This window comes from Hyaena hyaena, unplaced genomic scaffold (genome assembly GCF_003009895.1).
Source record: "Hyaena hyaena isolate Hyena2069 unplaced genomic scaffold, ASM300989v1 scaffold_441, whole genome shotgun sequence".
NCBI lineage: Eukaryota > Metazoa > Chordata > Mammalia > Carnivora > Hyaenidae > Hyaena > Hyaena hyaena.
In genome coordinates, this window is record NW_024081074.1 from 887,576 (window position 1) to 914,667 (window position 27,092).

General features: G+C 40.3%; 1 protein-coding gene and 1 non-coding gene across 10 annotated transcripts in view; one reads left to right on the top strand and one right to left on the bottom strand.

Annotated features, from left to right (window-relative positions):
- SAP130 (Sin3A associated protein 130) overlaps positions 1 to 27,092 on the bottom strand; it is a 77,959-nt gene that overhangs the window by 2,666 nt on the left and 48,201 nt on the right. For 5 of the 9 annotated variants that reach the window (XM_039253208.1, XM_039253206.1, XM_039253212.1 and 2 more), the window contains 4 exons: positions 24,783 to 24,887; positions 13,287 to 13,645; positions 9,262 to 9,510; positions 8,953 to 9,078 (listed from right to left, as the gene is read on the bottom strand). In XM_039253208.1, coding sequence (XP_039109139.1) covers positions 8,953 to 9,078; positions 9,262 to 9,510; positions 13,287 to 13,645; positions 24,783 to 24,887 — 839 coding nt within the window. The remainder of the gene's footprint in view (positions 1 to 8,952; positions 9,079 to 9,261; positions 9,511 to 13,286; positions 13,646 to 24,782; positions 24,888 to 27,092) is intronic. The other 4 variants (XM_039253211.1, XM_039253210.1, XM_039253215.1 and 1 more) reach the window with 2 other exon arrangements.
- On the top strand, positions 18,550 to 18,702 carry LOC120245965. Its single transcript, XR_005531942.1, has one exon. It is a non-coding gene; the product is annotated as a small nucleolar RNA SNORA62/SNORA6 family (small nucleolar RNA).

A 27,092-nucleotide genomic window follows, 5' to 3' on the forward strand; every position in this document is an offset into this window, starting at 1 on the left:
CAATGTGAATCAAAGTTTCTTCTTTTGTCCACCCCCAAAGAATTCTGTAAAGACGTACTCCGCTAATGGTACTTCCCCCAATGGTAACATCTTGTAAAACCTTAGTACAATGCCACAACCATGATGATGATGCAGCCTACTCAGATTTCACCAGTTCTTGGTGTACTGTACTTGGATATTTCATTTTATTTTTGTTAAAAAAATTGTTTTTAACGTTTTATTTATTTCTGAGAGAGAGAGAGGCAACGTGAGCAGGGGAGGGTCAGAGAGAGAGGGAGACACAGAATCTGAAGCAGGTTCCAGGCTCTGAGCTGTTAGCACAGAGCCTGACACGGGGCTCAAACACATGAACTGTGAGATCATGACCTGAGCCAAAGTCGGACATTTAACTGACTGAGCCACCCAGGCGCCCCTTGGTATTTCATTTTAGATATTAAAAAAAACAAAAGAAAAAAAAAACACACCTCTTCACTTTGAAATAATGATAGAAGAAGTTGCAAAGATGGTACAGGGATATATCTGGTAAGAGACTCGTACGTAGAACATAGAAAAATTCTCACAACTCCATAATAAAGAGATAAACCACGTAAAAGGTCAAAGGATCCAAACAGTCATTTCTCCAACAAAGATATACAAATGGCCAATAAGTACATTCTAGTTTCTGGCTATTCCAACAAACGTTGCTATGAACAGCTGTGCACAGATTTTTATGTGGACATAGGTTTTCATTTTCTGGGTCAATGCCCAGGAGTGTAAGGTCATATGGTAAGTGCATGTTCTAGTTTTTACAAAGCTGCCTTCCAGAGCAGCTAGCTGGGCGAAGTATGAGAGACAACTGACTTGTAGAAAGACAGTGCTCCACTAATCTGCTCTCTAGTCAAAGTGGTGAAAATTTAAAAATTTTAAAAATAACTATTTAAATCTCTGGAAACCTAAGGGAAAAGAGAAAATCTACTCATGCAACATACATTTAGGCCCATCTGTGCGAGCCCATGGTATCTGAACCAAGCCCACTCCCTCTGTGTGTTTCTCTCCCAGTCCAGTGAGGTGGACAGCCCATGCAGACCGCAGCAGCCCAGAACACGGGGCTGCCTTTCCTCCAGCTGCCAGGTGGAAGGCTGGCTTCCTGGGAGGAGCAGGTCCTCAGGATTTCTCATATTATGTTGAGGTATGTTCCTTCTAAACCTACTTTGTTTGAAGGTTTTATTACAAATGGATGTTGTACTTTGTCGAATGCTTTTTCTGCATCTATTAAAATGATCACATGGTTCTTATTCTTTCTTTTATTAAGGTGATGTATCACATTGATTGATTTGCAAATAATGAACTACCCTTGCAAGCCAGGTATAAATCTCACTTGATTGTGGTGAATGATTTTTTAAAATATATTGTTGGATTTGGCTTGTTAGTGTTTTGTTGAAGATTTTTGCATTTATGTTCATCAGAGATACTGGCCTATAGTTCTCTTTCTCTGTGGTGTCTTTATCTGATTTTGGCATCAGGATAATGCTGGCTTCATAGAATGAATTTGGAAGCTTTCCTTCCTCTTCTATTTTTTGGAATAGTTTGAGAATAGGTATTAACTCTCCTTTAAATGTTCGGTAGGGGGTGCTTGGCTGGCTTAGTGGGTAGGGCATGCAACTCTTGATCTCAGAGTTGTGAGTTCAAGCCCCACATTGAGCAGGGAGCCTACTTAAAATTTAAAAATGTAATTGTTGAGTAGAATTCATCTGTGGAGGCATCTGGTCCTGGACTTTTGTTTTTTGGGAGTTTTTTGAGTAATGAGTCAATTTCATTGGTGGTAACTGGTCTGTTCAAATTTTCTATTTCTTCCTGATTCACTTTTGGTAAGTTACAGGTTTACAGGAATTCATTCATTTTTTTCTAGGTTGTCCAATTTGTTGGTACATAATTTTCACAATATTCTCTTATATTCCTTTGTATTTCTGTGGTGTCAGGTTATTCTTTCTCCTGTTTCATTTGATTTTGTTTATTCAAGTCCTCTCCTGCTGATTCTGGCTAAAGGTTTGTTAATTTTGTTGATATTTTCAAAGAACCAGCTACTGGTTTCATTAATCTGTTGTATTCATTTATTTCTGCTCTAATATTTATTTCCTTCCTTGTACTGGTTTGGGGTTTTTTCTTCTTTTTCTAGCTCCTTTAGGAGAAAGGTTTACTTGAGATTTTTCTTGCTTCTTGAGGTTGGCCTGTTTTGCTATAAGCTTCCCTCTTAGAACACTTTTTAATGCATTCCAAAGATTTTGGATCATTGTGTTTATTTTCATTTTCATTTGTCTCCATGTATTTTTTGATTTCCTCTTTGATTTCGTAGCTGACCCACTTGTGTTTTTAGTAGTATGCTATTTAACCAACATTTGTATTCTTTCCAGCTTTTTTCTTGTGGTTGATTTTTAGTTTCACAGCACTGTGGTCAGAAGAGATACAGGGTATGATTTCAATCTTTAACTTGTTGAGACTTGTTTTGTGGGTCAACATGTGATCTATTTTGAAGAGTGCTCCATGTGCACTTGAAAACAATGTGTATTCTGCTGTCTTGGGACGGAATGTTCTGAATGTATCTGTTAGATCCACCTGGTCCAATGTGTCATTCAAAGCCACTGTTTCCTTGTTGATTTTCTTTTACATGATTTATCCACTGATGTAAGTGGGGTGTTAAAGTCCCCAACTGTATTACTATTGACTATTTCATTTGTTATTAGCTGCTTTATATATTTGTGTGCTCCCATGCAGGGTGCACAAATATTTACAGCTGTTATATCCTCTTGTTGGACTGTTCCCTTTTCTGATTATATAGTGTCCTTCTTTGTCTCTTGTTACAGTCTTTGTTTTAAAGTCCTTTTTTGTCTAATATAAGTATTGCTACTCTGGCTTTCTTTTCACTTCTATCTGCATGATCAATGCCTTTCCAACTCTTCACTTTCAATCTGCATGTGTCTTTAGGTCTGAAATGGATAGGTCTTGCTTTTTAATCTATTCTGTCATCCAAGTCTTTTTTTTTTTTTAATGTTTTTTTAAATTTATTTCTAGGAGAGAGAGAGAGACAGTGTGAGCAAGGGAGGGTCAGAGAGAGAGGGAGTCACAGACTGAAACAGGCTCCAGGCTCTGAGCTGGCAGTCAGCACAGAGCCCGACGCGGGGCTCGAACCCATGAACCGCGAGATCATGACCTAAGCAAAAGTCGGACGCTTAACCGACTAAGCCACCCAGGCGCCCCCATCCAAGTCTTTTGATTGGAGCATTTAGTCCATTTACATTCAAAGTCTTTATGGAGAGGTACCGATTTGCCATTTTGTTACTTGTTTTATGGTTGGTTGTGTAGTTTTCTCTGTTCCTTTTCTTCTCTTGCTCTCTTCTCTCATGGTTTTCTGGCTTTTAGTGATATACTTGGATTCCTTTATTTGTTCCATATCTATTACTATTTCTTGATTTGTGGCTCTCATCAGGTTTATATGTAACATCTTATGCATACAGCAGTCTATACTGACAGTCACTTATGTTTGAACAAAAGGGTACATACTATTAGCACGATGTATCACTATTCATATTGACCTTAAACACCTGGCTGAGGTGGTATGTGAGGGGGGTGCCCACTGTAAAGTTACTCTTTTCCCCATCAAAGTACACTTTGTAAGAAAGTTTTCCTTGAACATCATTTTGTGCATGCCATCTGTGTTATCCTCTGGTGAAGTGTCTCTTCATGCTTTTGTTCATTTTCTAATTGGATTATTGTTTTTATTTACTGTTAGGTATTAAAAGTTCCTAGTACATATATTCTAGATATGAACCTTTATCAGATATGTGGCTTGCTAATATTTTCTCCAGTCTATAGTCTTTCAGCACTAAAACGTTTTTCTTATGTCCAATTTATTTTCCTTTCCTTTTGTGGATAGTGTTTTTGGTGTCATGTCTAGGGACTGTTCACCATGCCTGAGGTCCTGAAGACTTTATCCTAGGTTTTCTTCTAAACGTTTTATAGTTTTACATTTCATATTTAAATCTATCATCCATTTTGAGTTAACTTTTATATAAGGTGTGAGGATTAAGTTGAAGGTATTTCTCTTTTTTTTAAACTTATGGGTGTCCACCACCATTTGTTAAAAATAAGAAGACTCTCCTTCCACTGAATTGTTTTTCCATTTGGTCAAAAATCAGTTGAGCATATTTGTGTGGGGGTCTATTTCTGCACTTTCCATTCCATTCCAGGCACCTAGATCTATATCCCTCTGCAAACACCACCCTATATAAGCTCCTACAGAGAAACTATATGCTTTAACCTCGGGAAACATGACTTCTCTTATTTTTCAAGAGGATTTTAGCTATTCTACTTTCTATACCTTTCATATAAAGTTGAGAATAAGATTTACTATGTCTACAAAAATTTTTCTGTGAGTCTATTAGGAACTGTATCAAACCTACTGATCAATCTAGGGAAAACTGACATCTTTATATTGAGTTCCAAATCCATAAATGTTGCCATGTCTCTTCATTTATTCAGATCTGTTTTTTAAAAATATTTATTTTTGGGAGAGTGCTAGTGGGGGAGGAGTAGAGAGAGGAGGACAGAGGATCCAAAGTGGGCTCTGCGCTGAAAGGCTGACAGTAGTGAACCCAATGTGGGGCTCAAACTCACAAACTGCAGACATTCAGACCTCTTTAATCAGCATTTCATAGCTGTCAGCAAACATGTCCTGTCTATGTTTTGCTAGATTTATACTTAAGTTTGTCATTTTTGTGGGAATAATTGTAAATTATATTTTATGTTTGGTATCAGTTTGTACAAGTTCATTCCAAGTATCTAAAATTACAATTGATTCGTGTGTTGACACTGTATCCTGTGGCCCTGCTAAACTCATTTACCAGTTCCAGTTTTTAATGGAATCCTTGAGATTTTCTACGTAGACAATGATGTCACTCACTTCCAAACAGAGATAGTTTTATCTATTCCTTTCCAACCCATATAGTCTTTTTATCTTTTCCTTGACTTATGGTATGTCTAGAACTTCCACTACCCAATCTGGAGTAAGAGTGGTGAGACAGGACAGCCTAGTCTTTAGCTAATCTCAGGTAGAAAGCATTCAGTCTTTCACTGTTAAGTATATTAGCTATAGGTTTGTTGTAGACTTTTTATCAAGTTGAAGAAGTCTTCTCCTGTTTTTGAGAGATTTATCATGAAAAAGTGTTGAATTTTATCAAACAATTTTTTTGCACCAGTTGACATGATTAGCTTTTGTTGTGGATTGAACTGTGTCCTCTCAAAAGACATGCTGAAGTCCTAACCCTTGTACCTATAAAGGTGAAGTAGGGCCTTTGTAGATGTAATCAAATCAAGAAGAAGTCATAATGAATTGCAGTGGCGGGAGGGCACTAAGTCAACTAGTGATGTCCTTATAAGGAAAGAGAGAGAAAGATGAGACACAGGAGAGAATATGATGTGAAAGGGGAGGCAGAAACTGGAATGATACAGTTGCATGCCAAATATACCAAGGATTGCTGGCAACCAGCAGAAGCTAAGGCAAGGCAAGGAAGGGCTCTCCATGGCCCTCAGAGAGAACATGACTCTGCGGATACCTTGATTTTGGACTTTTAGTCTCCAAAACTATGAGAGAATACATTTGTAATTAAAGACCACTGAGTTTGTGGTATTTTATTATTTTAGCCCTGGGAGATGAATACAGCTTGTTACTAACAGTGAATCACACTGATTTTCAATTGGTGACCTAGCCTTGCAGAGCTGGAACCCTACTTATACTTACCTCAGGGTATAAAATACTATTTATACATTGCTGTATTCAACTTGCTAACACTTTGTTAAGAATTTTTGCATATATACTTATAAGGAATATTGATAATTAGTTTTCTATGTCTGCACTCTCCTTGTCTGATTTTGGGCTAGGGAAATACTGCCTTCATAAAATATGGAAGTGCTTCTTTCTATATTTTTAAGAAATTGTAGAGAAGTGGTGTTGATTCCTTTTTAAAAGTTTAGTAGAATTTCCCAGTGAAAGTATCTGAAAATAGAGATTCTGTTTGGAACCTCTGAAACTATGGGTGCAACTTATTTATTCGTTAGAGGACTATTGAGAGTGTCTATCAGCTTCTGGGTGAGTGCTGGTAGTATTTTCAAGGCACTGGTCCACTTCATCTAACCGGCTGACTTTATGAGCATAAAGCTGTTCAGTTTTGCTACAGACATTAATTTGACTGACTTTTTCAAAGAACCAGCTTTTTGTTTCATTCATTCTATTATTTTGTTTTCAATTTCATTAATTTTACTGCTATCTTTACTACTTTATTCCTTGCAGTTGCTTTAAGTTTATTTTTTGTTCTTTTTTTGGGTAACTTTTTGGGATAGGTACTTCAAGATATTTTCTCCTTCTTAAAAAAAATTTTTTTGGGGCTCCTGGGTGGCTTAGTCAGTTAAGCGTCCGACTTTCGCTTAGGTCATGATCTCGTGGTTCGTGGGTTCGAGCCCTGCGTCGGGCTCTGTGCTGACTGCCAGCTCAGAGCCTGGAGCCTGTTTCAGATTCTGTGTCTCCCTCTCTCTCTGACCCTCCCCTGCTCACGCTGTCTCTCTCTCTCCTAGAAATAAATAAAAAATATTAAAAAAAATTTTTTTTAATGTTTATTTTGAGAAAGAATGTGAGCGGGGGAGGGGAAGAGAGAGAGGGAGACACAGAATCTGAAGCAGGCTCCAGGCTCTGAGCTCTCAGCACAGAGCCCGACGTAGGCCCTGAACTCACGAATTGTGAGATCATGACCTGGGCCAAAGTTGGCTGCTTAACCGACTGAGTCCCCCAGACGTCCTCCCTGTTGGCACCTCTGTAGTTGGTTCCCACATTTTCTGATGTGTTGTGTATGTATTTATTTTAATTTTCATTCAGTTTATGTACTTTAAAAAATTTCCTTTGAGATGTCCTTTTATGACTGATTATTTAAAAGTGTCTTGTTTAATTTCCATAGTTTGGAGATTTTTCTGTTAACTTTTCTGTTACTGGTTTCTAGTTTTGAGTCCATTACGGGCACTCTGTAGGATTTCAATTCTTCAAATTTGGTAAAGTCTGTTGTATGATCCAGGATACGGTTTATCTTTATATGATCTGAGGGCCCCTGACAGAACGTGTTCTGCTGCTGTTGGGAGTGTTTTCTACATGGCTGTCAGACGCTGTTGCTTTGTGGTATGGAGTTCTAGTTGGTTTTCTGTCAAGTAGTTTTACCAGTTGCTGAGAGCAGCATGTTGAAGTTCTAATTATTACTGCTCATTTGCCTATTTCTCCTTTCAGCTGTATTATTTGTATTTCATATATTCTGAAACTCTTGGATTTTGTTGCCTGCACATTTAAAAAAATTAGGATGTAGGGGTGCCTGGGTGGCTCAGTCGGTTAAGCATCCGACTTTGGCTCCGGTCATGATCTCACGTGAGGAGTTTGAGCCCCGTGTCGGGCTCTCTGCTGACAGCTCAGAGCCTGGAGCCTGCTTCAGATTCTGGGACTCCCTCTCTCTCTGCCTCTCCCCTGCTCATGCTCTGTCTCTCAAAAATGAATAAACCTTAAAATTATTTTTAAAAAAAATCAGGATGTAATGCCCTTTGTCTCTAATAATTTTCTTTCCCCTCAAATCTACATTATTTGACATTAACATAGCCACTCTTGGCTTTATTTTTGTATTGTATGTATATTTCCATCCTGTTACTATCCATCTACTTACGTTTTTGTATCTGAAGTGAGTTTCTTATAGACAGAATGTAGTTGGATCTTTTTTGTTCATCCCCTCTGCCAATCTATATTTTAATTGTTATGTTCAGACTGTTTATATTTAAGTTAATTATTGATATGTAAGACTAAGTCTGCCATGTTATTACATGCTGTTTGTTTCTAGTGCTGCTTATTCTCCTGTTTCTCTTTTTTTCCCTTCCTGCAAATTACCTGACCAATTTTTAGTATTCCATTTTGATTTTTTTATATGAACATGATTTTAAAGCTTGGGCAAAGTAGATCAATAAAGTTCAACTGTCAAGAGATCATCTGGATGAATATCTTCAGTGGTCAGATTACCTTTCCTGAGATAATTTTTGAAGAGCAAGTCCCAGAAAGTAGTAATGATCTTTCAGTATGGCTTAAAATGTTGCCAGGCAATACTTTACAGTATTTTCTTGCTATGACATGGAATTTCTGTGGTGTGAAGAGATGTTTACTGGCCCATTTCCTGCTTCCACCAAAGGCCACCACTCTCTGGTATGCCTCTTTTCAGACGTCACGGTCCACGCATAAGGAAGAACTGCTGGACGGGCAGCCACCTGTGCAGTTTCCTTCAGAGACTAAACTATCAGAACCTTCACTCCTGCTCACACACATTAGAGTCAATACCATCTGACTCATCTTGAGGATTCAAGGAAACCATCAGCGACGTTTCCAAGTAGAATTTATTTGAGAGAATGGGAAATGTGATCAATTTTGAAAACTTAAAACTTCTCTGTGCCATGATTATATCTGAGATTAATGACACTTAAAGTCTACCAGTAGAGGTATTTGCAGATATTTGCAAGTAGTATTAGCTGTTTTTACTATATGTGGGTTTATAAAAATGTAATTCTCAAGTACGACAACAACAAAGTGTTTACTGAGGGCTTGCCCCAGACCATTTCAAGAGCTTTACGTATTTTGAACAAAAGGTCCTTTGGCAAATAAACTTGCTGGGGCTTATAATGTATGTTATCTCTTAGCATCCTACGGACTAACGTGGACTATGTCCAATAACAATGTGGTACAGCTTTTCCACAACTACCCTGGGTACTAGGAGGTCACTGTGTCACCCCCTGGGTTTTTTGGAAACTAGAAAGCTGTAATTCTGTCTTTCTATTCTACTAGGATTACCATATAGGCAAGTGAGAGACCAATTTCGTGCATTCACAATGGAGGTTTCTGGAGAAACTAACCTTTGACCCGGACGTCACTGTATCGCTGAAAGTGGTGGTAGGCAGCTTTCCAGGGGTTCCGATAGTGACGGAGCAAAGTGATGGGCGGTCTCGGACGCACTGGGACATACCTCACACCTTCTTCGTCTGTTCAGAAGAAAAGAAAAGGAAGACATTAAGTAATGTATTATATATTGTCAAGAAACCACAAGGTGTAACTTCAAGAAGTGATCCACAAGTGACATCTGATTGGGGGACAGCCTCATGGACGGACTCCCGACTTAAGTGGGAAAGTGTCACGTGACAACAGTTAGCCCAGGTGACCATTACCAATGTACTCCTTGGGCGGAGACTTGCGCTTCTCAGCCTTCACCAGAAGACTCTTGGCAGTGGACTTCTCGTCATCAGTGCTATTTGTCTCCATCATATCCCCTTCTTCCGTAGAAATCACATGCTGCTGCTTTCGAGGCTTTTTCCTTGGAGAGGCACCAGGTGGTAGGTCACTTGTAGGCATGGACAGGTTGTTAGCCAACAGCGCGAGAGATGGAGACACAGTGCTGGTCGCCAGGGGAGGAACTGCTGTCATGGGTATAAGAGCACATCCATGTGTGAGAACCCACACATAATGGGAAGCTTCACTAGATTTCTAACCACTGAGAACGGTTAGGACAGAAAAGAGAAGGGACATTTATTGAGTCTTCCTACGTGCCAGGTAGTGTGCTAAGCACTCTACTGTGGCAGAGGATGCCAGGGGCTTCCCCATACACCATGGCTTCACCATCCTTAAATGAGGAGCCTTACACTTGTAGACGGGTGCTCTGCCACTCAGCTTAAAGACTAATTACTAGCTGTGTAGCTATATGAAATGAAAATAGAAGTGTTTTGTAGTACTTTTTATAAGTTTCCGTAAAGGAAGGTGTGCCCTTCTACTCCTTGTCTTCTGTTACCCTGGAATACGACAGCTGGATTCCAGCAGCCATCCTGAGTCAAAAGCACGGGGGTCCAACTGGGGGTGGTATGAGCCCGGCTGTCTAATGATGTTATGGTGTCCACCTACTATCCCCGGACAGTCCGACTGCACTGTCTTTGCTACGATACCACGTATGTTCCTCAGGGCTGGAGTGCTCCTTTCCCAGGTATCTCAACAGCTGGCACTTCATCTTTTTAATGTCTCTATTTGAAGATTACTTCCTCAGTAAGGCCCTCCCTTTACACTCTTCTTAAATTCACAGCCCCAACGTTCCCTCACACAGCCATACCTCACTTTACTGTCCTTTGTAGATCCTGCCTATTTTGAAAACTGAAGGTCTGTGGCAACTCCGTGTCAAGCAAGTCTTCCCAACAGCATCTGCTTTGTGTCTATGTCACATTTTGATAATTCTCACAATATTTCACACTTTTTTATTATATTTGTTATGGTGATTGTGATCAGTGATTATGAGGCACTGAAAGCTCAGATGATGGTTAGTGTTTTTTAGCAATAAGGTATTTTCTTTTAAGTTTGTTTACTTAGAGAGAGGGAGGGAGGAGCAACAGCAGAGAGAGAGGGGGACAGAAGATCCCAAGTGGGCTCCGTGCTGACAGCAGGAAACCCCATGTGGGGCTCTGACTCACGAACGGTGAGATTATGACTGGAGTTGGATTCTTACACGACTGAGCTGTCCAGGCCCCCGGCAATAAAATATTTTTAAATTAATGTATGTACATTGTCTTTAAAGACATAATGCTATCACAGGGCTCCTGGATGGCTCAGCTGGCTAAATGTCTGACTCTTGATTTTGGCTTGGGCCATAATCTTGTGGTTTGTGGGATGGAGACCCATGTCAGGCTCTACACTGACAGTGTGGTCTCTGCACTGACTCTGCCCCTCCCCTGCTCGTGAGCACACTCTCTCTTAAATAAATAAACATAAAAAAAGGACCTAATGCTATTGGACACTTACTGTATAAACATAACGTTTATATAAAATTCATTTGACTGGGGCGCCTGGGTGGCTTAGTCGGTTAAGCGGCCGACTTTCGCTTAGGTCATGATCTCGTGGTTTGTGGGTTCGAGCCCCGCATCAGGCTCTGTGCTGACTGCCAGCCCAGAGCCTGGAGCCTGTTTCAGAGTCTGTGACCCCCTCTCTCTCTGACCCTCCCCTGCTCACGCTGTCTCTGTCTCTCTCCTAGAAATAAATTAAATGTTAAAAAAAAAAAAAAACTTAAAATTCATTTGACTTGCTTTATTGTGGTATTCACTTAAAATTTTTATTTTTTTATTATTTTTTAAATGTTTATATTTGAGAGAGAGAGAGAGAGAGAGAGCCAGAGTGAGAGCGAGGGAGAGGCAGAGAGAGAGAGGGAGATACAGAATCTGAAGCAGGCTCCAGGCTCCAAACTGTCAGCACAGAGCCTGACATGGGGCTCAAACCTATGAACTTTGAGATCATGACCTAAGCTGAAGTCTGATGATCAACTGACTGAGCCACCCAGGTGTTCCTTATTATTTTTTTTTAATTAAAAAATTGTTTTAAGGGCGCCTGGGTGGCTTAGTCGGTTAAGCGTCCGACTTTCGCTTAGGTCATGATCTCACGGTTCGTGGGTTCGAGCCCCGCGTCGGGCTCTGTGCTGACTGCCAGCTCGGAGCCTGGAGCCTGTTTCAGTCTGTGACTCCCTCTCTCTCTGACCCTCCCCTGCTCGCGCTGTCTCTCTCTCTCTCCTAGAAATAAATAAAATATTTAACAAAAAACAAAAAAAAAAATTGTTTTAACATTTATTTCTTTGAGAGAATGTACGTACAAGTGGGGGATGGACAGAGAGAGACAGAAGATCTGAAGCAGGCTACGTGCTGTGAGCACAAAGCCCAATGTGGGGCTTGAATTCACGAACTGTGAGCTCATAACCTGAGCCGAAATCAAGAGTCAACTACTTAACCGACTTGAGCCACCCAGGCGCCGTGATATTCACTTTACTGCAATACTGGCTTTTTGTGGTGGTCTGGAAACGAACCACAATTTCTCCAGCATGTCTGTATCTGTCACTGCTTTACATGACTGTTTTTCTCCCCTGCTAAAACGTAAGCTCCAGAGGATGGAGATGTATTGTTTTGTACAAGGACGTATGATCAGTACCTGCTGTAGAGCCCTACAATTTGAGGCAGGATTACTGTCAGTTTTCTAGTACACAGAGGTAAGAGGAACTATCCAAATTAAGAGAGAACAGTAAAATGGAAAATATTTCATTTCCCTCTCCTGGGTTAGCCATGGTATCTTTTAATGAGAGTACTGAGGGTAAATATGGGTAAGATAGTAGACAATTTCATGGTATAATAAATAAAAATAAACAGCAGGTTTAGTAACTGCAGACACAGCATCAGGGATGGTCTTTATGCCAACATGGTGAGAGGGCAATGCCCGGTAAATGGAGGGCAAAATGACTTGCCTCCCACTTGGGCTTTACAGCATTTTGTAGATTCTGTACATGAAATGTTATTTTTCTAGTCAGGGAAAGCAACATTCCTCAATAAATTATTAACAAATATACGGACAGTCAGAAAACCTCCAAAGTGACCTGCTTTCACACATTGGAAATTCAGAGTCAAGGAGAGGGGGGAAAGAAAGTAGCGAGTAAATTTTAAGATTTTACTAATCGTAATTGCAAACTTACAAGTTTATCAAGAGAGTATTTTCAACAACATAGACCTTACTTCACTGCATAATAAGGCAACAAAAATTGGCAGGGAATATATTGTTAAATAATTAGCACTTGGCTTGATCTTATCTTGACCCTGATTTTTTATTTTTATTTTTTTAATGCTATAAATGTTTATATTAAGAAAAAAGTTCAAATGAACAACACTGTGCCACAAGCAACTAGAAGAAAGAAACTTCTCTGAAATTTAGTAGAGGTAAGAAATAACAAAGAAAAATCTGGAAGAGATAAAATAGAGACCAGAATAAACAATAACATAACACTGAAAGTAATGAACAGTTTTTCCAAAAAATAAACAAAATTGGCAATGTTTTAACTACATTAAGGAAAAAAAGAGATTAAGCCTCAGAAACCAAAATGAGAAATGGAAAACAAAATACAACAGATAACCACTGAAGCTATATTTAAGAGTATTCTTGGGGAAATGTTCATCCTTTCATGATTTTGTTGATGAAAGAAAATGAGTGCTAAAAGGGAAGTAAAAATGGGTTGTTTTCAAAAGGAGAGCAGTCTTCCCTTTTTAAAATGGAATGAGATGCAAACAGACAGAGCACCCCGAGGGATCAGGCTCTGCAGTGGAGGGTCCCAGGAGTCCGGCCCGCGGAGCGTCAGGAAAAGAGGAAGAAGCACGTGCCATCAAGAGAACTCTGGGAATGAACCTACCAGAGACCGGCCTCATGATGTCCATTGGTTCCACTTCTTCTTTAACTTTTATCTCAGGTACCGGAGGGCCCAGCACAGAGGAGAGATTGCCAGCCACAGCGGCTGATGGTGGAGGGGCGGCTGCAATGGTAGTGACAGGGGGAGTGACGGGGACCGCTCCGGGAATGGTCGAGAGGGCAACGGCTGGCTGTGACGGGGGGCTCGCAGCTGCGATCATGGTTGGGATGGTTGATGGAGGCTGCTGAGCCGTGGGAGGGACTGCAATGGTGGGCTGATCACTGCTTTGACTGGACACGGTCTCCATGGACACAGTGACTGGAGTGGCCATTGACACGTGGATTTCTGACTTAGGCTTGGCTCTGAAACACGAAAATGAAGATAATGTAGCAAACATCTCAGAGGATGGGTGTTTGTTGAGTTTTTTTTGTACAATGCGCAGGACAACTTAGGCTCTATTAGCTTGATTCTAGACATTGAGCTTTAAGATAAGTTTTAAAGAAAATTCAAGCTTTAAAAATATCCCCTACTGGCCCCACCCCTACCAAATGTTATAAGCAGTGATAAACTTAACTTAGAAAATGGCATTTTAAAGAAATCACTTAAAGTCACATCATCAAAAGTCAACGAACTTTTACTACATTAGTGTCTTTTTTCTCCCTCAGTTCTTTAATGTGTATGTTGCCTTACGAAGTCTTTTCTTTTTTTAAAACACAATCATACTCACTTTGTATGTAGTTTCTTGTATACCTATTTCTTATAGAAGAGGAAACTCACACACATGGTAATGATTCAAAAGAATGCAAATCAAAGATGATTTTCCTCCACTTCACACACCCTGCCCCTTACCCATAGGCGTCACTCTTATAACTTTCCAGCTTATTTTACCAGAATACTTAGGCATCTAAAGTCGCTATATATTTAATGTTTAACTCTGTACATCTAGGGCACCTGGGTGGTTCTGTCGGTGGTTCTGTCCGACTTTGGCTCAGGTCATGATCTTGAGGTCGGTGAGTTCAAGCCCTGTGTTGGACTCTGTGCTGCCAGCTTGGAGCCTGAAGCCTGCTTCAGATTCTGTGTCTCCCTCTCTCTCTCTGCCCCTCCCCTGCTCACACTCTGTTTCTCTTCCAAAAAATAAATGTTAAAAAATTTTAAAAATAAAAAATAAAATTGTCTCTCTTATTTTTTCAGTTTTATCAAAAGTAGTTACTCATGTCATTACAATTCTTCTTAAACATTGTTTTTTAAAGTAAAAAATATATTTTTAAAGATTTTATTTTTAACTAATCTCTACACCTAACATGGGGCTCGAACTCAGGATTGAGAGTCACGTGCTCTACCAATAGAGCAACCAGGTGTCCCAGTAAAATATTTCATTTAATAACTGTAAAGGTTTACCCACTTATAGTACTCATGCTTAAAATTCAGGATATGAAGAGCAACACTTTTTCAAGGTATGAAAAGTACCCTTCAAGTTCAAGGCCAAAAACAATTGGATTTCCATAGGCAAAAAATTCAACACCAAACCAAACCTCACACCATATACAAAAATAAATCCATATGGATCATAAATCTGAGTTTAAAATGTAAAACTATAAAAGTTTTATGAAAAATACAGCCCCGTCCCCCCCCCCCTCCAAGGATTAGGTCAAGAGTTCTTAGACATACAAAAACACGCCAAAGAAAAAAATGATATTGGGTTTTATCAAAGTAAAGACTTTAGCTGAAAAATTTTAAAGACTTCTGCTTTGCTAAAGACTATTTCAAGAGGTTGAAAAGACAAGGCACAGACTGAACAAAAATATTTGTGAAACACATTACGTGGATTCCACTTATATGAGGTATGCAGAGTAGTCAAACTCACTGAAAAAAGGAAAGCAGAAGAGTGGCCCCCAGGGCTGGGAGGAGAGAAATTGGGAGTGGCTGGGTAACGGGCACTGAGTTGCAGTTCTGCACAGATCTGGAGAGGGCTGCACAAGAGTGAGAATATGTTTAACACCAATGGAACGTACACTCAAAAATGGTTAAGACAAACAAACCAAACACATTATCTACGATGAAAGAATTATATTCACCATGTATAAAGAACTCTATAAACTCAATACTAGGAAAACATACAGTTTCAACAGAAAATGGGCAAAAAGCATGAATAATGAACAGACACTTCACTAGAGAAAATATCCAGGAGGCAAACAGGTGCATGAAAAGATGATCAATACCATCAGCCACTAGAGTTCTGTGAACTGAAGCCCTGATGATATCCCACCATACCCCAATCAGAATGGTGAAAATAAAACATAAAAACTTCCTAATAGCAAGCACAGGAAAGGATGTGGATCAACTTGATCTACCAAAAACCTAGCACTAATAATGGTGTTAAGCAAGGTTTTAGAATAAAAGGATCTCACATGTTGCAGGTGGGAATTTGAAATGGTATAGCCATCCTGCAAAAACAGTTTGGAAGTTCCTTATAAAATGAAAAATATATGGACCACGTAACTTAGCAACTGTACTCTTGGGATTTTTATCCCAGAGAAATAAGAATATATGTCTACCAAGAAAGTTGCACATGAGTGTTCATAGGAGCTTTATTTCTAACAACCCCAAACCATGAACAACCCCAGCGAACTTCAATAAGCAAATGGGTAAACAAATTCTGGTATATCCATAAGATGGAACATTATTCACCCTAAAAAGAAGAAACTACTGATAGATGCTACAATTTGGATGGAGCCTAAAAGTACTACATTGGGTGAAAATAAGCCAGCATCATTAGGTTACTGTATGAAAAAAAATACATATTACATATATATAGTATATATTTAATTTGAAATTCCATTTATTTATTTATTTTTGAGAGAGACAGAGACAGAGAGTGCGCATGGGGGAGGGGCAGAGAGAGAGGGAAAGAGAAAATGTCAAGCAGGCTCCGCATTGTCAGCACAGAGCCTGATGTGGAGCTTGAAACCAAAAACCATGAGATCACCACCTGAGCTGAAATCAAGAGTTGGATGGATTGGATTTCCATAGGCAAAAAACTCAGTCGGTTGCCTCAGTTGGTAGAGCATGCAACTCTTGATCTCAGGGTCATGAGTTTGAGCCCCATGTTGGGCAAAGAGATTACTTAAAAAAAAAGAAAAGAAAATACAGCAGTTGGAAAAAAAGTGTATTTTAGCAGGCACAGGAAAGAATCAATAAGCTCAATCATAGGTCAATTGAGATTATCCAGTCTGATAAACTATAAAGAGAGGCGAGGCACGGGGGCACCTGGGTGGCTCAGTCGGTTAAGTGTCCCACTTTGGCTCAGGTCATGATCTTGCAGTTCATGAGTTCGAGCCCCATGTCATGCTCTGTGCTGACAGCTCAGAGCCTGGAGCCTGCTTCAGATTCTGTGTCTCCCTCTGCCCTCCCCTGCTCATGCTCTGTTTCTCTCTCAAAAATAAACAAACATTAAAAGAAACCTTAAAAAGGGGGAGGGTACACAGGAGGAAAAATAAACAGAGCCTCAGAGATCTTTGGGACAGCAATAACTGTACCAATATACACATAATGGGAGTCCCAGAAGCAAAGGAGAGAATGGGGCAGAAAGAGTATCTGAAGAAATAGTGCCAAAGACTCCCCAAATTTGATGAAAAACATCAATCTATCTAAAAGTTCAACCAACACAAGTAGGAAAAACTGAAAAAACCCATACCTAGACATAATCATAATTAAACTGTCAAAATGCATAAATATTTAAATATATCAAACAAAATTTTAAAAACAATTATTATTTATTTATTTGAGAGAGAGAGACAGAGAGCAAGCAGGGGAGGGACAGAGAGAGAGGGAGACACAGAATCTGAAGCAGGCTCCAGGCTCTGAGCTGTCAGCACAGAACCCGACGTGGGGCTCGAACCCAAGAACTTTGAGATCATGACCTCTGCCGAAGCCAGATGCCTAACTGACTGAGCCACTCAGGCACCCCACAAAATTTTTATTTTAGGTAGGCTCCACCCCCAAAGTGGGGCTTGAACTCGTGACCCTGAGATCAAGAGTCACATGCTCTACTAACTGAGCAAGTCAAGGCACCCCACAGGAAATTATTTAAACGTGAAATTCTGTACTTTGATTGCACCGAAAAAGGGAGTATATGGCAAAGTATTAAACCAGTTAAATCTAGCTGAATAATACTGTGTTCTCTATTTTGTTCTATATTTACAGGTTTTCATATTAAGAACTTCAAAAAAGAATTCTTTAAGATAAAGTTGAAGATATCACCGACAAAGAAAAGAGATTTTCAATTTAAACTTCTCCCAGCCACTGTATTATTTAAGAGTGTATGTAGGAATTCTGTTTATGGAAAGACCTCCTAGACATACTTTTTCGTATTCTTCCTGATAATAAGTATAGCTGAAAATCATGAGGATTACATATAAAACAAAATGGCTACTGAAAGATGAAGACAGACTGGCTAGGGCCCTCAGGACCAAAGGAATGACACAACAGTGAGGTCCCTGGGTTTCCTTTCTGACTGTGCTCCAGACTGGGTCCCGGAGAGCCCCAATACAGAAATGTCAAAGGGCACAGACAAAAGTCCCAAGAAAAGTGTGCTCAGAGAACCAAGGCAGGAGCAGCTGAGCAAGATGGGAAACTTCTAGTCAATAACTGCTCTCCCAGTGAAACACCAAGAAACAATTTTGGCCCCAATTCCCACGATCTCTGGCAAAGGCTGTGGAGAACCCAGACTTCCACACTTGCCAGGCTGTAATGAGGCAGCACGATTCTCTCTCCGTCATCTCACCACTGAAGTGGTGTCAAAAGAGGTCAAGCAGGGAACCTGGCCTTCAACTGTCCACTTGGCAGTAAGAAGGCAATGCTTTCCCTTCCCCAGCTGCGGTGTGTGGGAGGAGGGCTGCCGAAACATTAAGCTAGAAATAAACTCCAGGGTCTTCTAAGACCATAAAGGTCTAGGTCCAAACAGAAAACACTCGTCTCACCATCTAACCAAGAGCCAGGAAAATCACAACAAGCAATGACAAATTCAAAAGACAAAAAACAAATTTAAAGGATGAAAAAACAGAAAAAACCCAACAAAGAAATCAAAGTTATAAAAAGAACCAAATGTAAATTATAGAAGTGAGAAACAATAACTCACCAAACACACTCACTGGATGCTCTGAGTAGCAAAGTAGAGACAGAAATCAGTGGGGCTGAGGACAGATCAATATAATTTACCTACTCTCAACAACAGAGAGAAAGTAGACTTAGACTTAAGAGTGAGGGCCCTGCACACCGTTAGAGCTTGGAGTTGACGCCACTGGCTGGCCGATGAACTCACAAGTGTGGGCAGTGTGCCACGTGAGGGGCAAGTCTTTCGCTAACACCACAGGGTCTCTGGCCCAGTGAGTGGAGTTTGATAGTAATTCTTGCTACAAATAAAAACAAAAAAGTGAGGACAGAAAGAGGACATTTCCTGATATGCAAAGGTCAAAAACTGACATCTTATGTACTGTTTCTCTGCTGCAAAAGAGATGCTGTAACAAATCAGAAAGTAAGCCAAGAAAAAAGGAAGTATCTGGGCACCAGGGATGAGCTGAAGGGAATTAAGACCATGAAGGACAAAGGAAACACAAGGGAGAAGAGCTGGGCACCGAGTCCACTCAGCAACCAGTGCAGACTGGAGTAGGTGGGAGCAGGGCTTTAGGAGGGAGGGATGTAACCTAGAAAACAATGGGATCAACAGAGATCTCATAGATCTGCCTGTATCTGGAGGATTTCTATAGGTCTGGGGGAGAGTCTGAGGATGAATTAGTACTATGTGATTTGTTTTAAAATTCAATTTTTAAATTTAACAGCTTTCAGGTTTATTTCCAAATCTGTTTTAGATTTTTTATAATAGTTTTATCTCCCTTAATCTTTTGGCTTTGAATTGGTAATATATTTACATTTCACATTTTTTTCTTTTTTGAGCTTTATGCCCAATGTAGGGCTTGAACTCACAGCCCTAAGATTAAGAGTCGCATGCTCTGGTGACCAAGCCAGCCAGATGCCCCAGTAATACATTCACGTTTCAAAAGATGTACTGAGAACTCTTGCTCCCTCCCTCAAATCCCCACTATCTCCACACACCAGCACTCTATTGCAGTATCTCACTGAATCTAAGCCGCCAGTCATCATACACCAATGCTGTGTGTACCACTTAAAAATGAATAATGATGATATTAACGCACCCTTACTTTTAAGTCACATACTGGTTTCTGAGATGTTGGCATGTACATCTTTGATCTTGTATCATAGTATATTTTGTATGGTGTTCGTTTTCTATTTATTTCTTTTAAAATCTGTGCTTTTTTCCATATCTGTCCTCTATGTCTACACTGTTTTCTATTGTAATTTTACCTTCATTCTGTGGTTTCTTCTAGATCTTTACCGAGTTCTGTCCCTTCACATGTCATCCCTTTATGTTCTGTCATTTAGTCTGCATTCATCTTTGTGAGTTTTCCTTCACTGAAGTGGTGCTGACTTCATTAAGTAATTTAAATTCACAGTCAGAATTTTAAAATAAGTTTCATCTGTCCCACTTTTCTGGTGTGTGTTCTTACTGAACAAATGAGTATATTTTGTTGCTCTTTTCCTCCTTTTTTAGTTATCTTCACATGAATATCCTCTTATTACTCATCAGTGAATGAGGTGGGCTATTCCTAAAGCAGCAATTTACATGAGATTCCTTTCACTTGGGCGTGGGAGTGTGGGGAGACTGCTCTGGTTTTAGCTAGCTATTTTCTCCGCCCAAATGCTCTCTTCTTTCAGGTGCCAGAGAAACAGACTGCCCACTCCAAGGAAGGCCATCTGGGTGCCTGCATGTGCGGGGCTCTACCACCACAACCTACCTTGGAACCATATTAAGTCCAGGAAAAACTGCAAATATCCCCTCCTCACCTAAGTTTCTGCACATACAGCTGCTTACAAGGAATGTACTTTTGTACTTCACAGATGCTTCAGGAACTGTATTTTCTTCCTACTAGAGCTTTAAAAGTAGCTCTAGTGCTACTTAAAAAACAAGTACTTGAGGGGCGCCTGGGTGGCTTAGTCGGTTAAGTGTCCGACTTTCGCTCAGGTCATGATCTTGTGGTTTGTGGGTTCGAGCCCCGCGTCGGGCTCTGTGCTGACTGCCAGCTCAGAGCCTGGAGGCTGTTTCAGTCTGTGGCTCCCTCTCTCTCTGACCCTCCCCTGCTCACGCTGTCTCTCTCTCTCTCTCTCCTAGAAATAAATAAAACATTAAAAAAAAAATTTTTTTAAAAAACAAGTACTTGAAAAACAATGAAAGATAATGAATTCAATTTCTTTTTAAAACAAATTTTTTTTTAATGTTTTATTTGTTTCTGAGAGAGAGAGACAGCATGAGCAGGGGAGGGTCAGAGAGAGAGGGAGACGCAGAATCTGAAACAGGTTCCAGGCTCTGAACTAGCTGTCAGCACAGAGCCTGACAAGGGGCTTGAACCCACGAACCGAACCGTGAGATCATGACCTGAGCCAAAGTCGGATGGTTAAGGACTGAGCCACCCAGGCACCCCAAATGTATTCAATTTCTAAAATTCAGTATCTAATGTTGGCAACAATGTGGAGAAAATGGGAACACTTTTCATGAGGATATAAATAGGCAGAGTGATTGGAAATTAGAGTTTAAACTCCACATTTAATTTGACCCAGTAACGCTACTTCCAGAAATATATTCCAGAGAAATGTTTGCAAAGGGGCTCAATGATAAAGATTCACTATACCATTTATTACAGTGATGAATGGAAATAATTTAAGTGTTCAGTAATGGAGGACTAATTATGGCACCAACACATCTGGGAACATCACATAGTAAAGGAGTAGGAATACAGTTTCCTTTTCCGGTTTTTCATTTTTCTGATCTCCCAAGATGACGTGTCTGAACACGTGGTCTCTGTACCATGTCTGTTCTCTGTACTCACTGTCGACGGGATCTCTTCCATTCTCAAGGTGTTAAAAACGTTTATCTGCCAAAACTTAATCACTGGCATAGACTTCTATCTTCAATTCTAGAATGGTATGTACCTCCAAATTTTACTTTATTTAAAAAAAATTTTTAAATGTTTTTTTATTTTGAGAGAGAGAGAGAGAAGGAGCATGAGTAAGGGAGGGGGAGAGAGAGAGAGAGAGAGAGAGAGACACTGAATCTGAAGCAGATTCTGTGCTGAGCTGTCAGCACAGAGCCTAACGTGGTACTTGAACTCACAAACTGCGAGATCATGACCTGAGCCAAAGTTGGACGCTCAACTAACTGAGCCACTCAGGTGCTCTTGTACTTCAGAAGTTTCTATCCAACTATACACTTGACATCTCCACCTGGCTGTGTCTAACCACCTGGAGATCTCAAAAGTAAAATATTTAAAACTCTTAAATGTTTTTCTCATTCCCACATGCTTCCTTACTTCAGAAAGAATAATTCCTTTGCAGTTGCTCAGGCAAAACCTCCTGGCTACCCTGGACTTCTCCCTTTCTGTCATGAAATTCTGTCAGCTGTACCTTCAGGATATAAACAGAATCTGAACTCTTTTTAAGATTTTAGTAGCTCGACAGTGGTCCACGCCTCTGCGACAGTCTACGGCTCCATTATCTCTCACTTTGGTCTCCCTGCTTCCACTCCTGCTTCCTTGCAGCTGATTCCCAGCACAGTAGCCAGAGCAATCCTTTTAAAAAGAAGTCAAATCATGTCCCTCCTATGCCTTAGGCCTCTGGTGGCTCTCTGTCTTACCCAGAATGAAATCCAAGGGACTCTGAATGATCCACAAAGCCCTACATCATCTGGCCCTCAGTTATATCTCTGAACCATGCTGTGCAACTCTCCTCTTGTTCTAGGCCTGTTTCTCTTGCTGTTCCTTGTGTATTCCTATCATACAGACAGTCCTGACTTTGTGCAATGTGTGAATTCTACCTTTAAGTATATATGTCTGTAACTACATTATACCAGCCTCCCACCAATGCAGCTCAAATTTGAGTGACCACTCACTATAATATTAACTGTAAGCAGTTGCATAAACTTCAGGCAATTTTATGCAAGCTTTGGTGCTACCTCTTCAGTCTGCAAATCAGTATGTAACTAACAGACGTGCACCAGGATACGTGACCAATCACATCACTTCCTTCAAAGTATGTCCATGACCGGTTACTGCACATCTGTTACTCAGTTTATGCTGACAGTGCAGTGTGGAGCTATGCAGTCTCTTGTTTCCTGGTGGCAGACCCAGGTGAAATTTTTACAATAATGGATGTCAGAGAGCAAACACTGGCCAACATGGATAAAAGTGCAGGAAAAAAACAGTAATTCTGAAAGTAAAATTGGATGTGATTAGAAGATTTGAAACTGGTGGGGCACCTGGGTGGCTCAGTCGGTTAAGTGTCTGACTCTTGGTTTCGGCCCAGATCATGATTTCACAGTTTCGTGAGTTCGAGCCCCGCACTGGGCTCTGCGCTGGTGGTGCAAAGCCTGCTTGGAATTCTCTCCCTCTCTCTCCCTCACTCTCTGCCTCTCCCTTGCTCATGCTGCCTCTGTCTCTTTCAAAATAAATAAATAATGTTAAAAAAGAAAAAGAGATTTGAAACTGGCAACAGCAAAGAGAAGACAGGACGAGTCCTAGGCATTTATGAAGATACGGTATGGACCACACAGACTTCAATGAATACAAACAAAGACGGTAAAGTCGCTTATCATCTTTTAGTTTAAACTGCACTAAGAACAGAAAGCCACTGTGGGAACATGTAGTACTGACTTCTACTTTGGACTGAGAACTATTCAATCAATCCTATTCAGGCCAAAGTGGTAAAGTTAGCTGCCACACTGAAAGAAAAAGGCTAATAACAAGAGGAATGGAAAAAACCCAAAAAAACCTAAAGTAAACAACAAGTCCTTTTCTGGCCAATAAAGGCTGGTTTGTTTCAAAGTTAAGTAATTAATGAACTGTAACTTAATGAATTAATGGTAAGCTATCGGGTGTGGCACAGGTAAAAGATTCTGCTTTAAAACGTGCACCTGTATTGCATGCATTAGTTATGGCACAGGGTTTTGATGAAAAGGATGAAGTTGTCCCTAGAAGTGATGCTGGCAAAAAATTTCACATTAAACAAACTCTTGAGGATAATCTGCCAGCACTGAACAGACACAGGACAGGATGTCAGAGGCAGACTGAAACGTAGAAAGGAGTAGGGCAGTTCACCAGGCAGGAAGGACTGGGGCTCCGCGTCAAGTTCTACAACATGGAGGCGGCAAGCACTGTCCCAACTACTCCCGATGAGTTTTTAGAAAGAATAAAACACTTTAGTTCTCAATGTTTCTCATGTTTAAATTCCACTGTACCAAGTAAGTATTAGTTTTAGTACTTTTTTCACTTCCTTATATATAACTGACAATAAGAGAGTTCTGAGTATTGTCACAATGTTTTTAAAGATTCTAGATAAGTACAACCCTGCCCCCTACAATTACGGTAATTTTCACAGCTTCCCCTTGGTTATTTTTACTTTTCTGCACTAACGTGCAAAGCAAGGACCGCGTGTCCTCCCATAGCAAAGTCCTGGACCCGCTCTCTGCTCTGCCCAGCGCAGGTGGGCAGCAGGGAGCCTGCGGCCGCTCCTTCATGCTCTTCGACCTCTGCTTGGAGAAGGCTTTCTGGACAGCATCACCTCTTCCCCCCATCGCTTTACATTCCCTTCGCCCTGCCTCTTATTTCTTCATGTATTTGTTTCTCTGCACCCACTAGAAAATAAGCTTACTGGACACTTTGTCTTAGTCACTCTTCTATATTCCCAGATTCTAAAACGGAATGTGGCACATACAAGACATTCATAATTTTCTTCCTGAATGAAGTTTTATGAAGTAGATTCCAATATGTTAACATGGCAAGCTATTGCTGACAGTAGTAAAAATGGCAAGATACAGAACACTCTAATCAGCAAGATCTTGTTTTTAAAACTCAACCTATCTACCCGTGTACATAGAGAAAAGATGTGGAAAGACACTTAATACTCTTACCAATCAATATTACTCCAGTTAGTGGGATTGGCAAGGTGGGTGGAGAATGGGACAATGATTTTAACTTTATATTTTAAATATTTTTACATTGCCTCTCTCTTTCCCAAAACAGTTTACTGGTGGAATTAAGTACAAAGAAAGCAGCATGTATTAGCTACTGACACGATACCATTTTTGACAGCAATAATAGTTGGGTGTTTACTATGAGGCAGGCTCTGTTGTAAATGCTTTAAATGCATCATCTCATTTAAACACACAAGAATCCTATGAAGCAGATGTTATAAGTATGGCTACTTCATAAATAAGAATCAGAGAGGCTGAGAAATATGTCCATGTAACATAGCTAGAATGTGGATATAAAAAGATGCACACAGGCAAATTATGTAAAATTCGTCATGTGTTAAACTCTTTCCTCCTCAATTACGTGCGCTTGGAACCAAGAGCGGTAACATTTATGTGCTCACCCCGCAGGCCTAGGTGACCCGGATGTACTCCGCATAGAGCTCTCCACTCGAGGGCTGGCCACTTCAGGAGGCTGAGGAGGAATGAGCGTTTTCCGAACTGCCATTCTGAAAGAGACCAGACAAACCCAGAAAACAACAGTCCAAGGGCATTAAAGGATAAGAAGTAAATATTTGCTAAGTCTAACTATGATACAATAAAAACACTATATTCACTAGGTATGTTTTAAAATGGAATTTAAAAATTTATCAAAATAATATAGATACATTACTGAAAATGCCAAATTATACTAAAACACTTTTAACAAAATACAGGCCCCTCCATCCCTTCCCATGTCCTGCCTGTCTCTCTCCAGGAAGCAACCACAGTGACTCTCTTAGCTGCTGTTTCGACCACCCACATCTCCTTTCTACTTATTATCAAACTTGAAATCCGTGTTAAGTGTTCACAAACATTGTCATGTTGACGTGTTTATATCGACCTGAGAAAAAGTTCCTGGAAGTCAAGTGAAAAAACGTGACCAAGTTAGTGTCAACTGTGCCATGCAGTAGAGGGCACGTACGGCTCAGACTGAGAACCAGCGGGCTCAGCACTGTGGAAGCTGTGTGACACGTGCAGTTTTAGCGGAGTGGTGGAAAATGCTAGATGAGAGTGGGGGCCGAGAGAAAATGGCTAGAACCATAACATACCATTTTGCAAAGCCTGATTAGTGGATCCAGAGAGGGATCATCAGGTCTGCTAACATCTCAAAAACGGGGACTTCACACACTTTAATTAATAAAGCGGTCTTGCAAAAAAACCAAAACCAAAACCAAAACCAAAACCAAAACCAAACAAAAAAACCTTTTCAAGCTTTAGGTTCAAGTAACCAGAGAAAATATGGAGGGAACACGAAGAGCAAAACTACACTACAGGGGTAGTGGGCTAAATTGGTATCTAAGTTCTAATCCTATATCCGTGAATATAAAAACAATAGTCTTTGTGAATGTAATTAAGCTAGAGATCTCAAGGTAAGATCCTTCTGGTGTTAGGGTAGACCCTAAATCCAATGACTGGTATCCTTATCACAGAAAGGAGAGAGAGATTTGAGACACAGAGATGCAGGAAAGGCCATGTGATACAGAAGCAGAGATTGGTGTGATATACCCATGGGCCCAAGGATTGCCAACAGTCACCAGAAGCTGGAAAGGAGGCATGGAATGGATTCTCCCAAGGTGCATCCAGAAGGCAACAACCCTGCCGACATCCTGATTTTAGAATTGTAGCCATCAGAACTGTGAGGACAAATTTTTTAATAAGATTTTATTTTATTTTTTTTGAGAGAGAGAGACAAAGAGTGGGGTCTGAACTCACCCAAAGTGAGGCTAGAGCTTACCTAATGTGGGCCTTGAATTCACCAACCGTGAGATCATGACCTGGGCTGAAGTCAGATGCTTAACGACTGAACTACCCAGGCGCCCTAAAAGATTTTATTTTTAACCAATCTCTACACTCAACACGGGGCTCGAACTCACAACCCGGAGATCAAGAGCTGCACGCTTCACTGACTGAGCCAGACAGGCACCTCTGTGAGTATAAATTTCTGCTGTTTTAAGCCACCAGATTTGTAGTAATTTGTTAGAGCAATTCCAAGAAACTAATAAAAAGGAGATGTAATTGACGAAACCCTGGGAAAGACAGGGAGGGAGAGGAAAAAGTTTACAGGACAAAAGACCAAGTTTCTTCAACAAATAAATCGCAAGGAAAAAAGAGATGAAGGAAATCTATATATGGAAGAGCCTTAGGTGACATGTCAACTACACACAATGTGGGCACTTTATCAGAATACTGATTCAAATAAGCTAAACAAGACAAAAAAGTTGTGACATCTGAGATCCCTAGAAATTTGAACTAGATATTTGATGATATTAAGAGGTTATATTTTTTAATAAGTATCTCTCAATAAACGCATGCTGAAATGTATACGAATGAAATGATGTACTCTTTAGGATTTGCTTCAAAATAATATGGTAGAAGGGGGTGGGTAGGCATCTAGCTTAAACACAATCAGCCATGAGGTGATAAACTGATAACTGAAATTGAATGATGGATCTAACATTCACATGTTCAAAAGTTTATTATGTTTAAAGTTTTCCATAATAAACAGTAAGAAATAAGACCAATTCTCCTAACTACCCCCCAGAAAGGCAAGAAAAGTTAAATATAATGAGATACAGCACTCCACATCCACAGACTAACCAAACGTAAAGAGCATCAGTAACAAGCGCTGGGATGATGAATGTGATGGACACCCCCCCCCCCCCCCCCCCCCC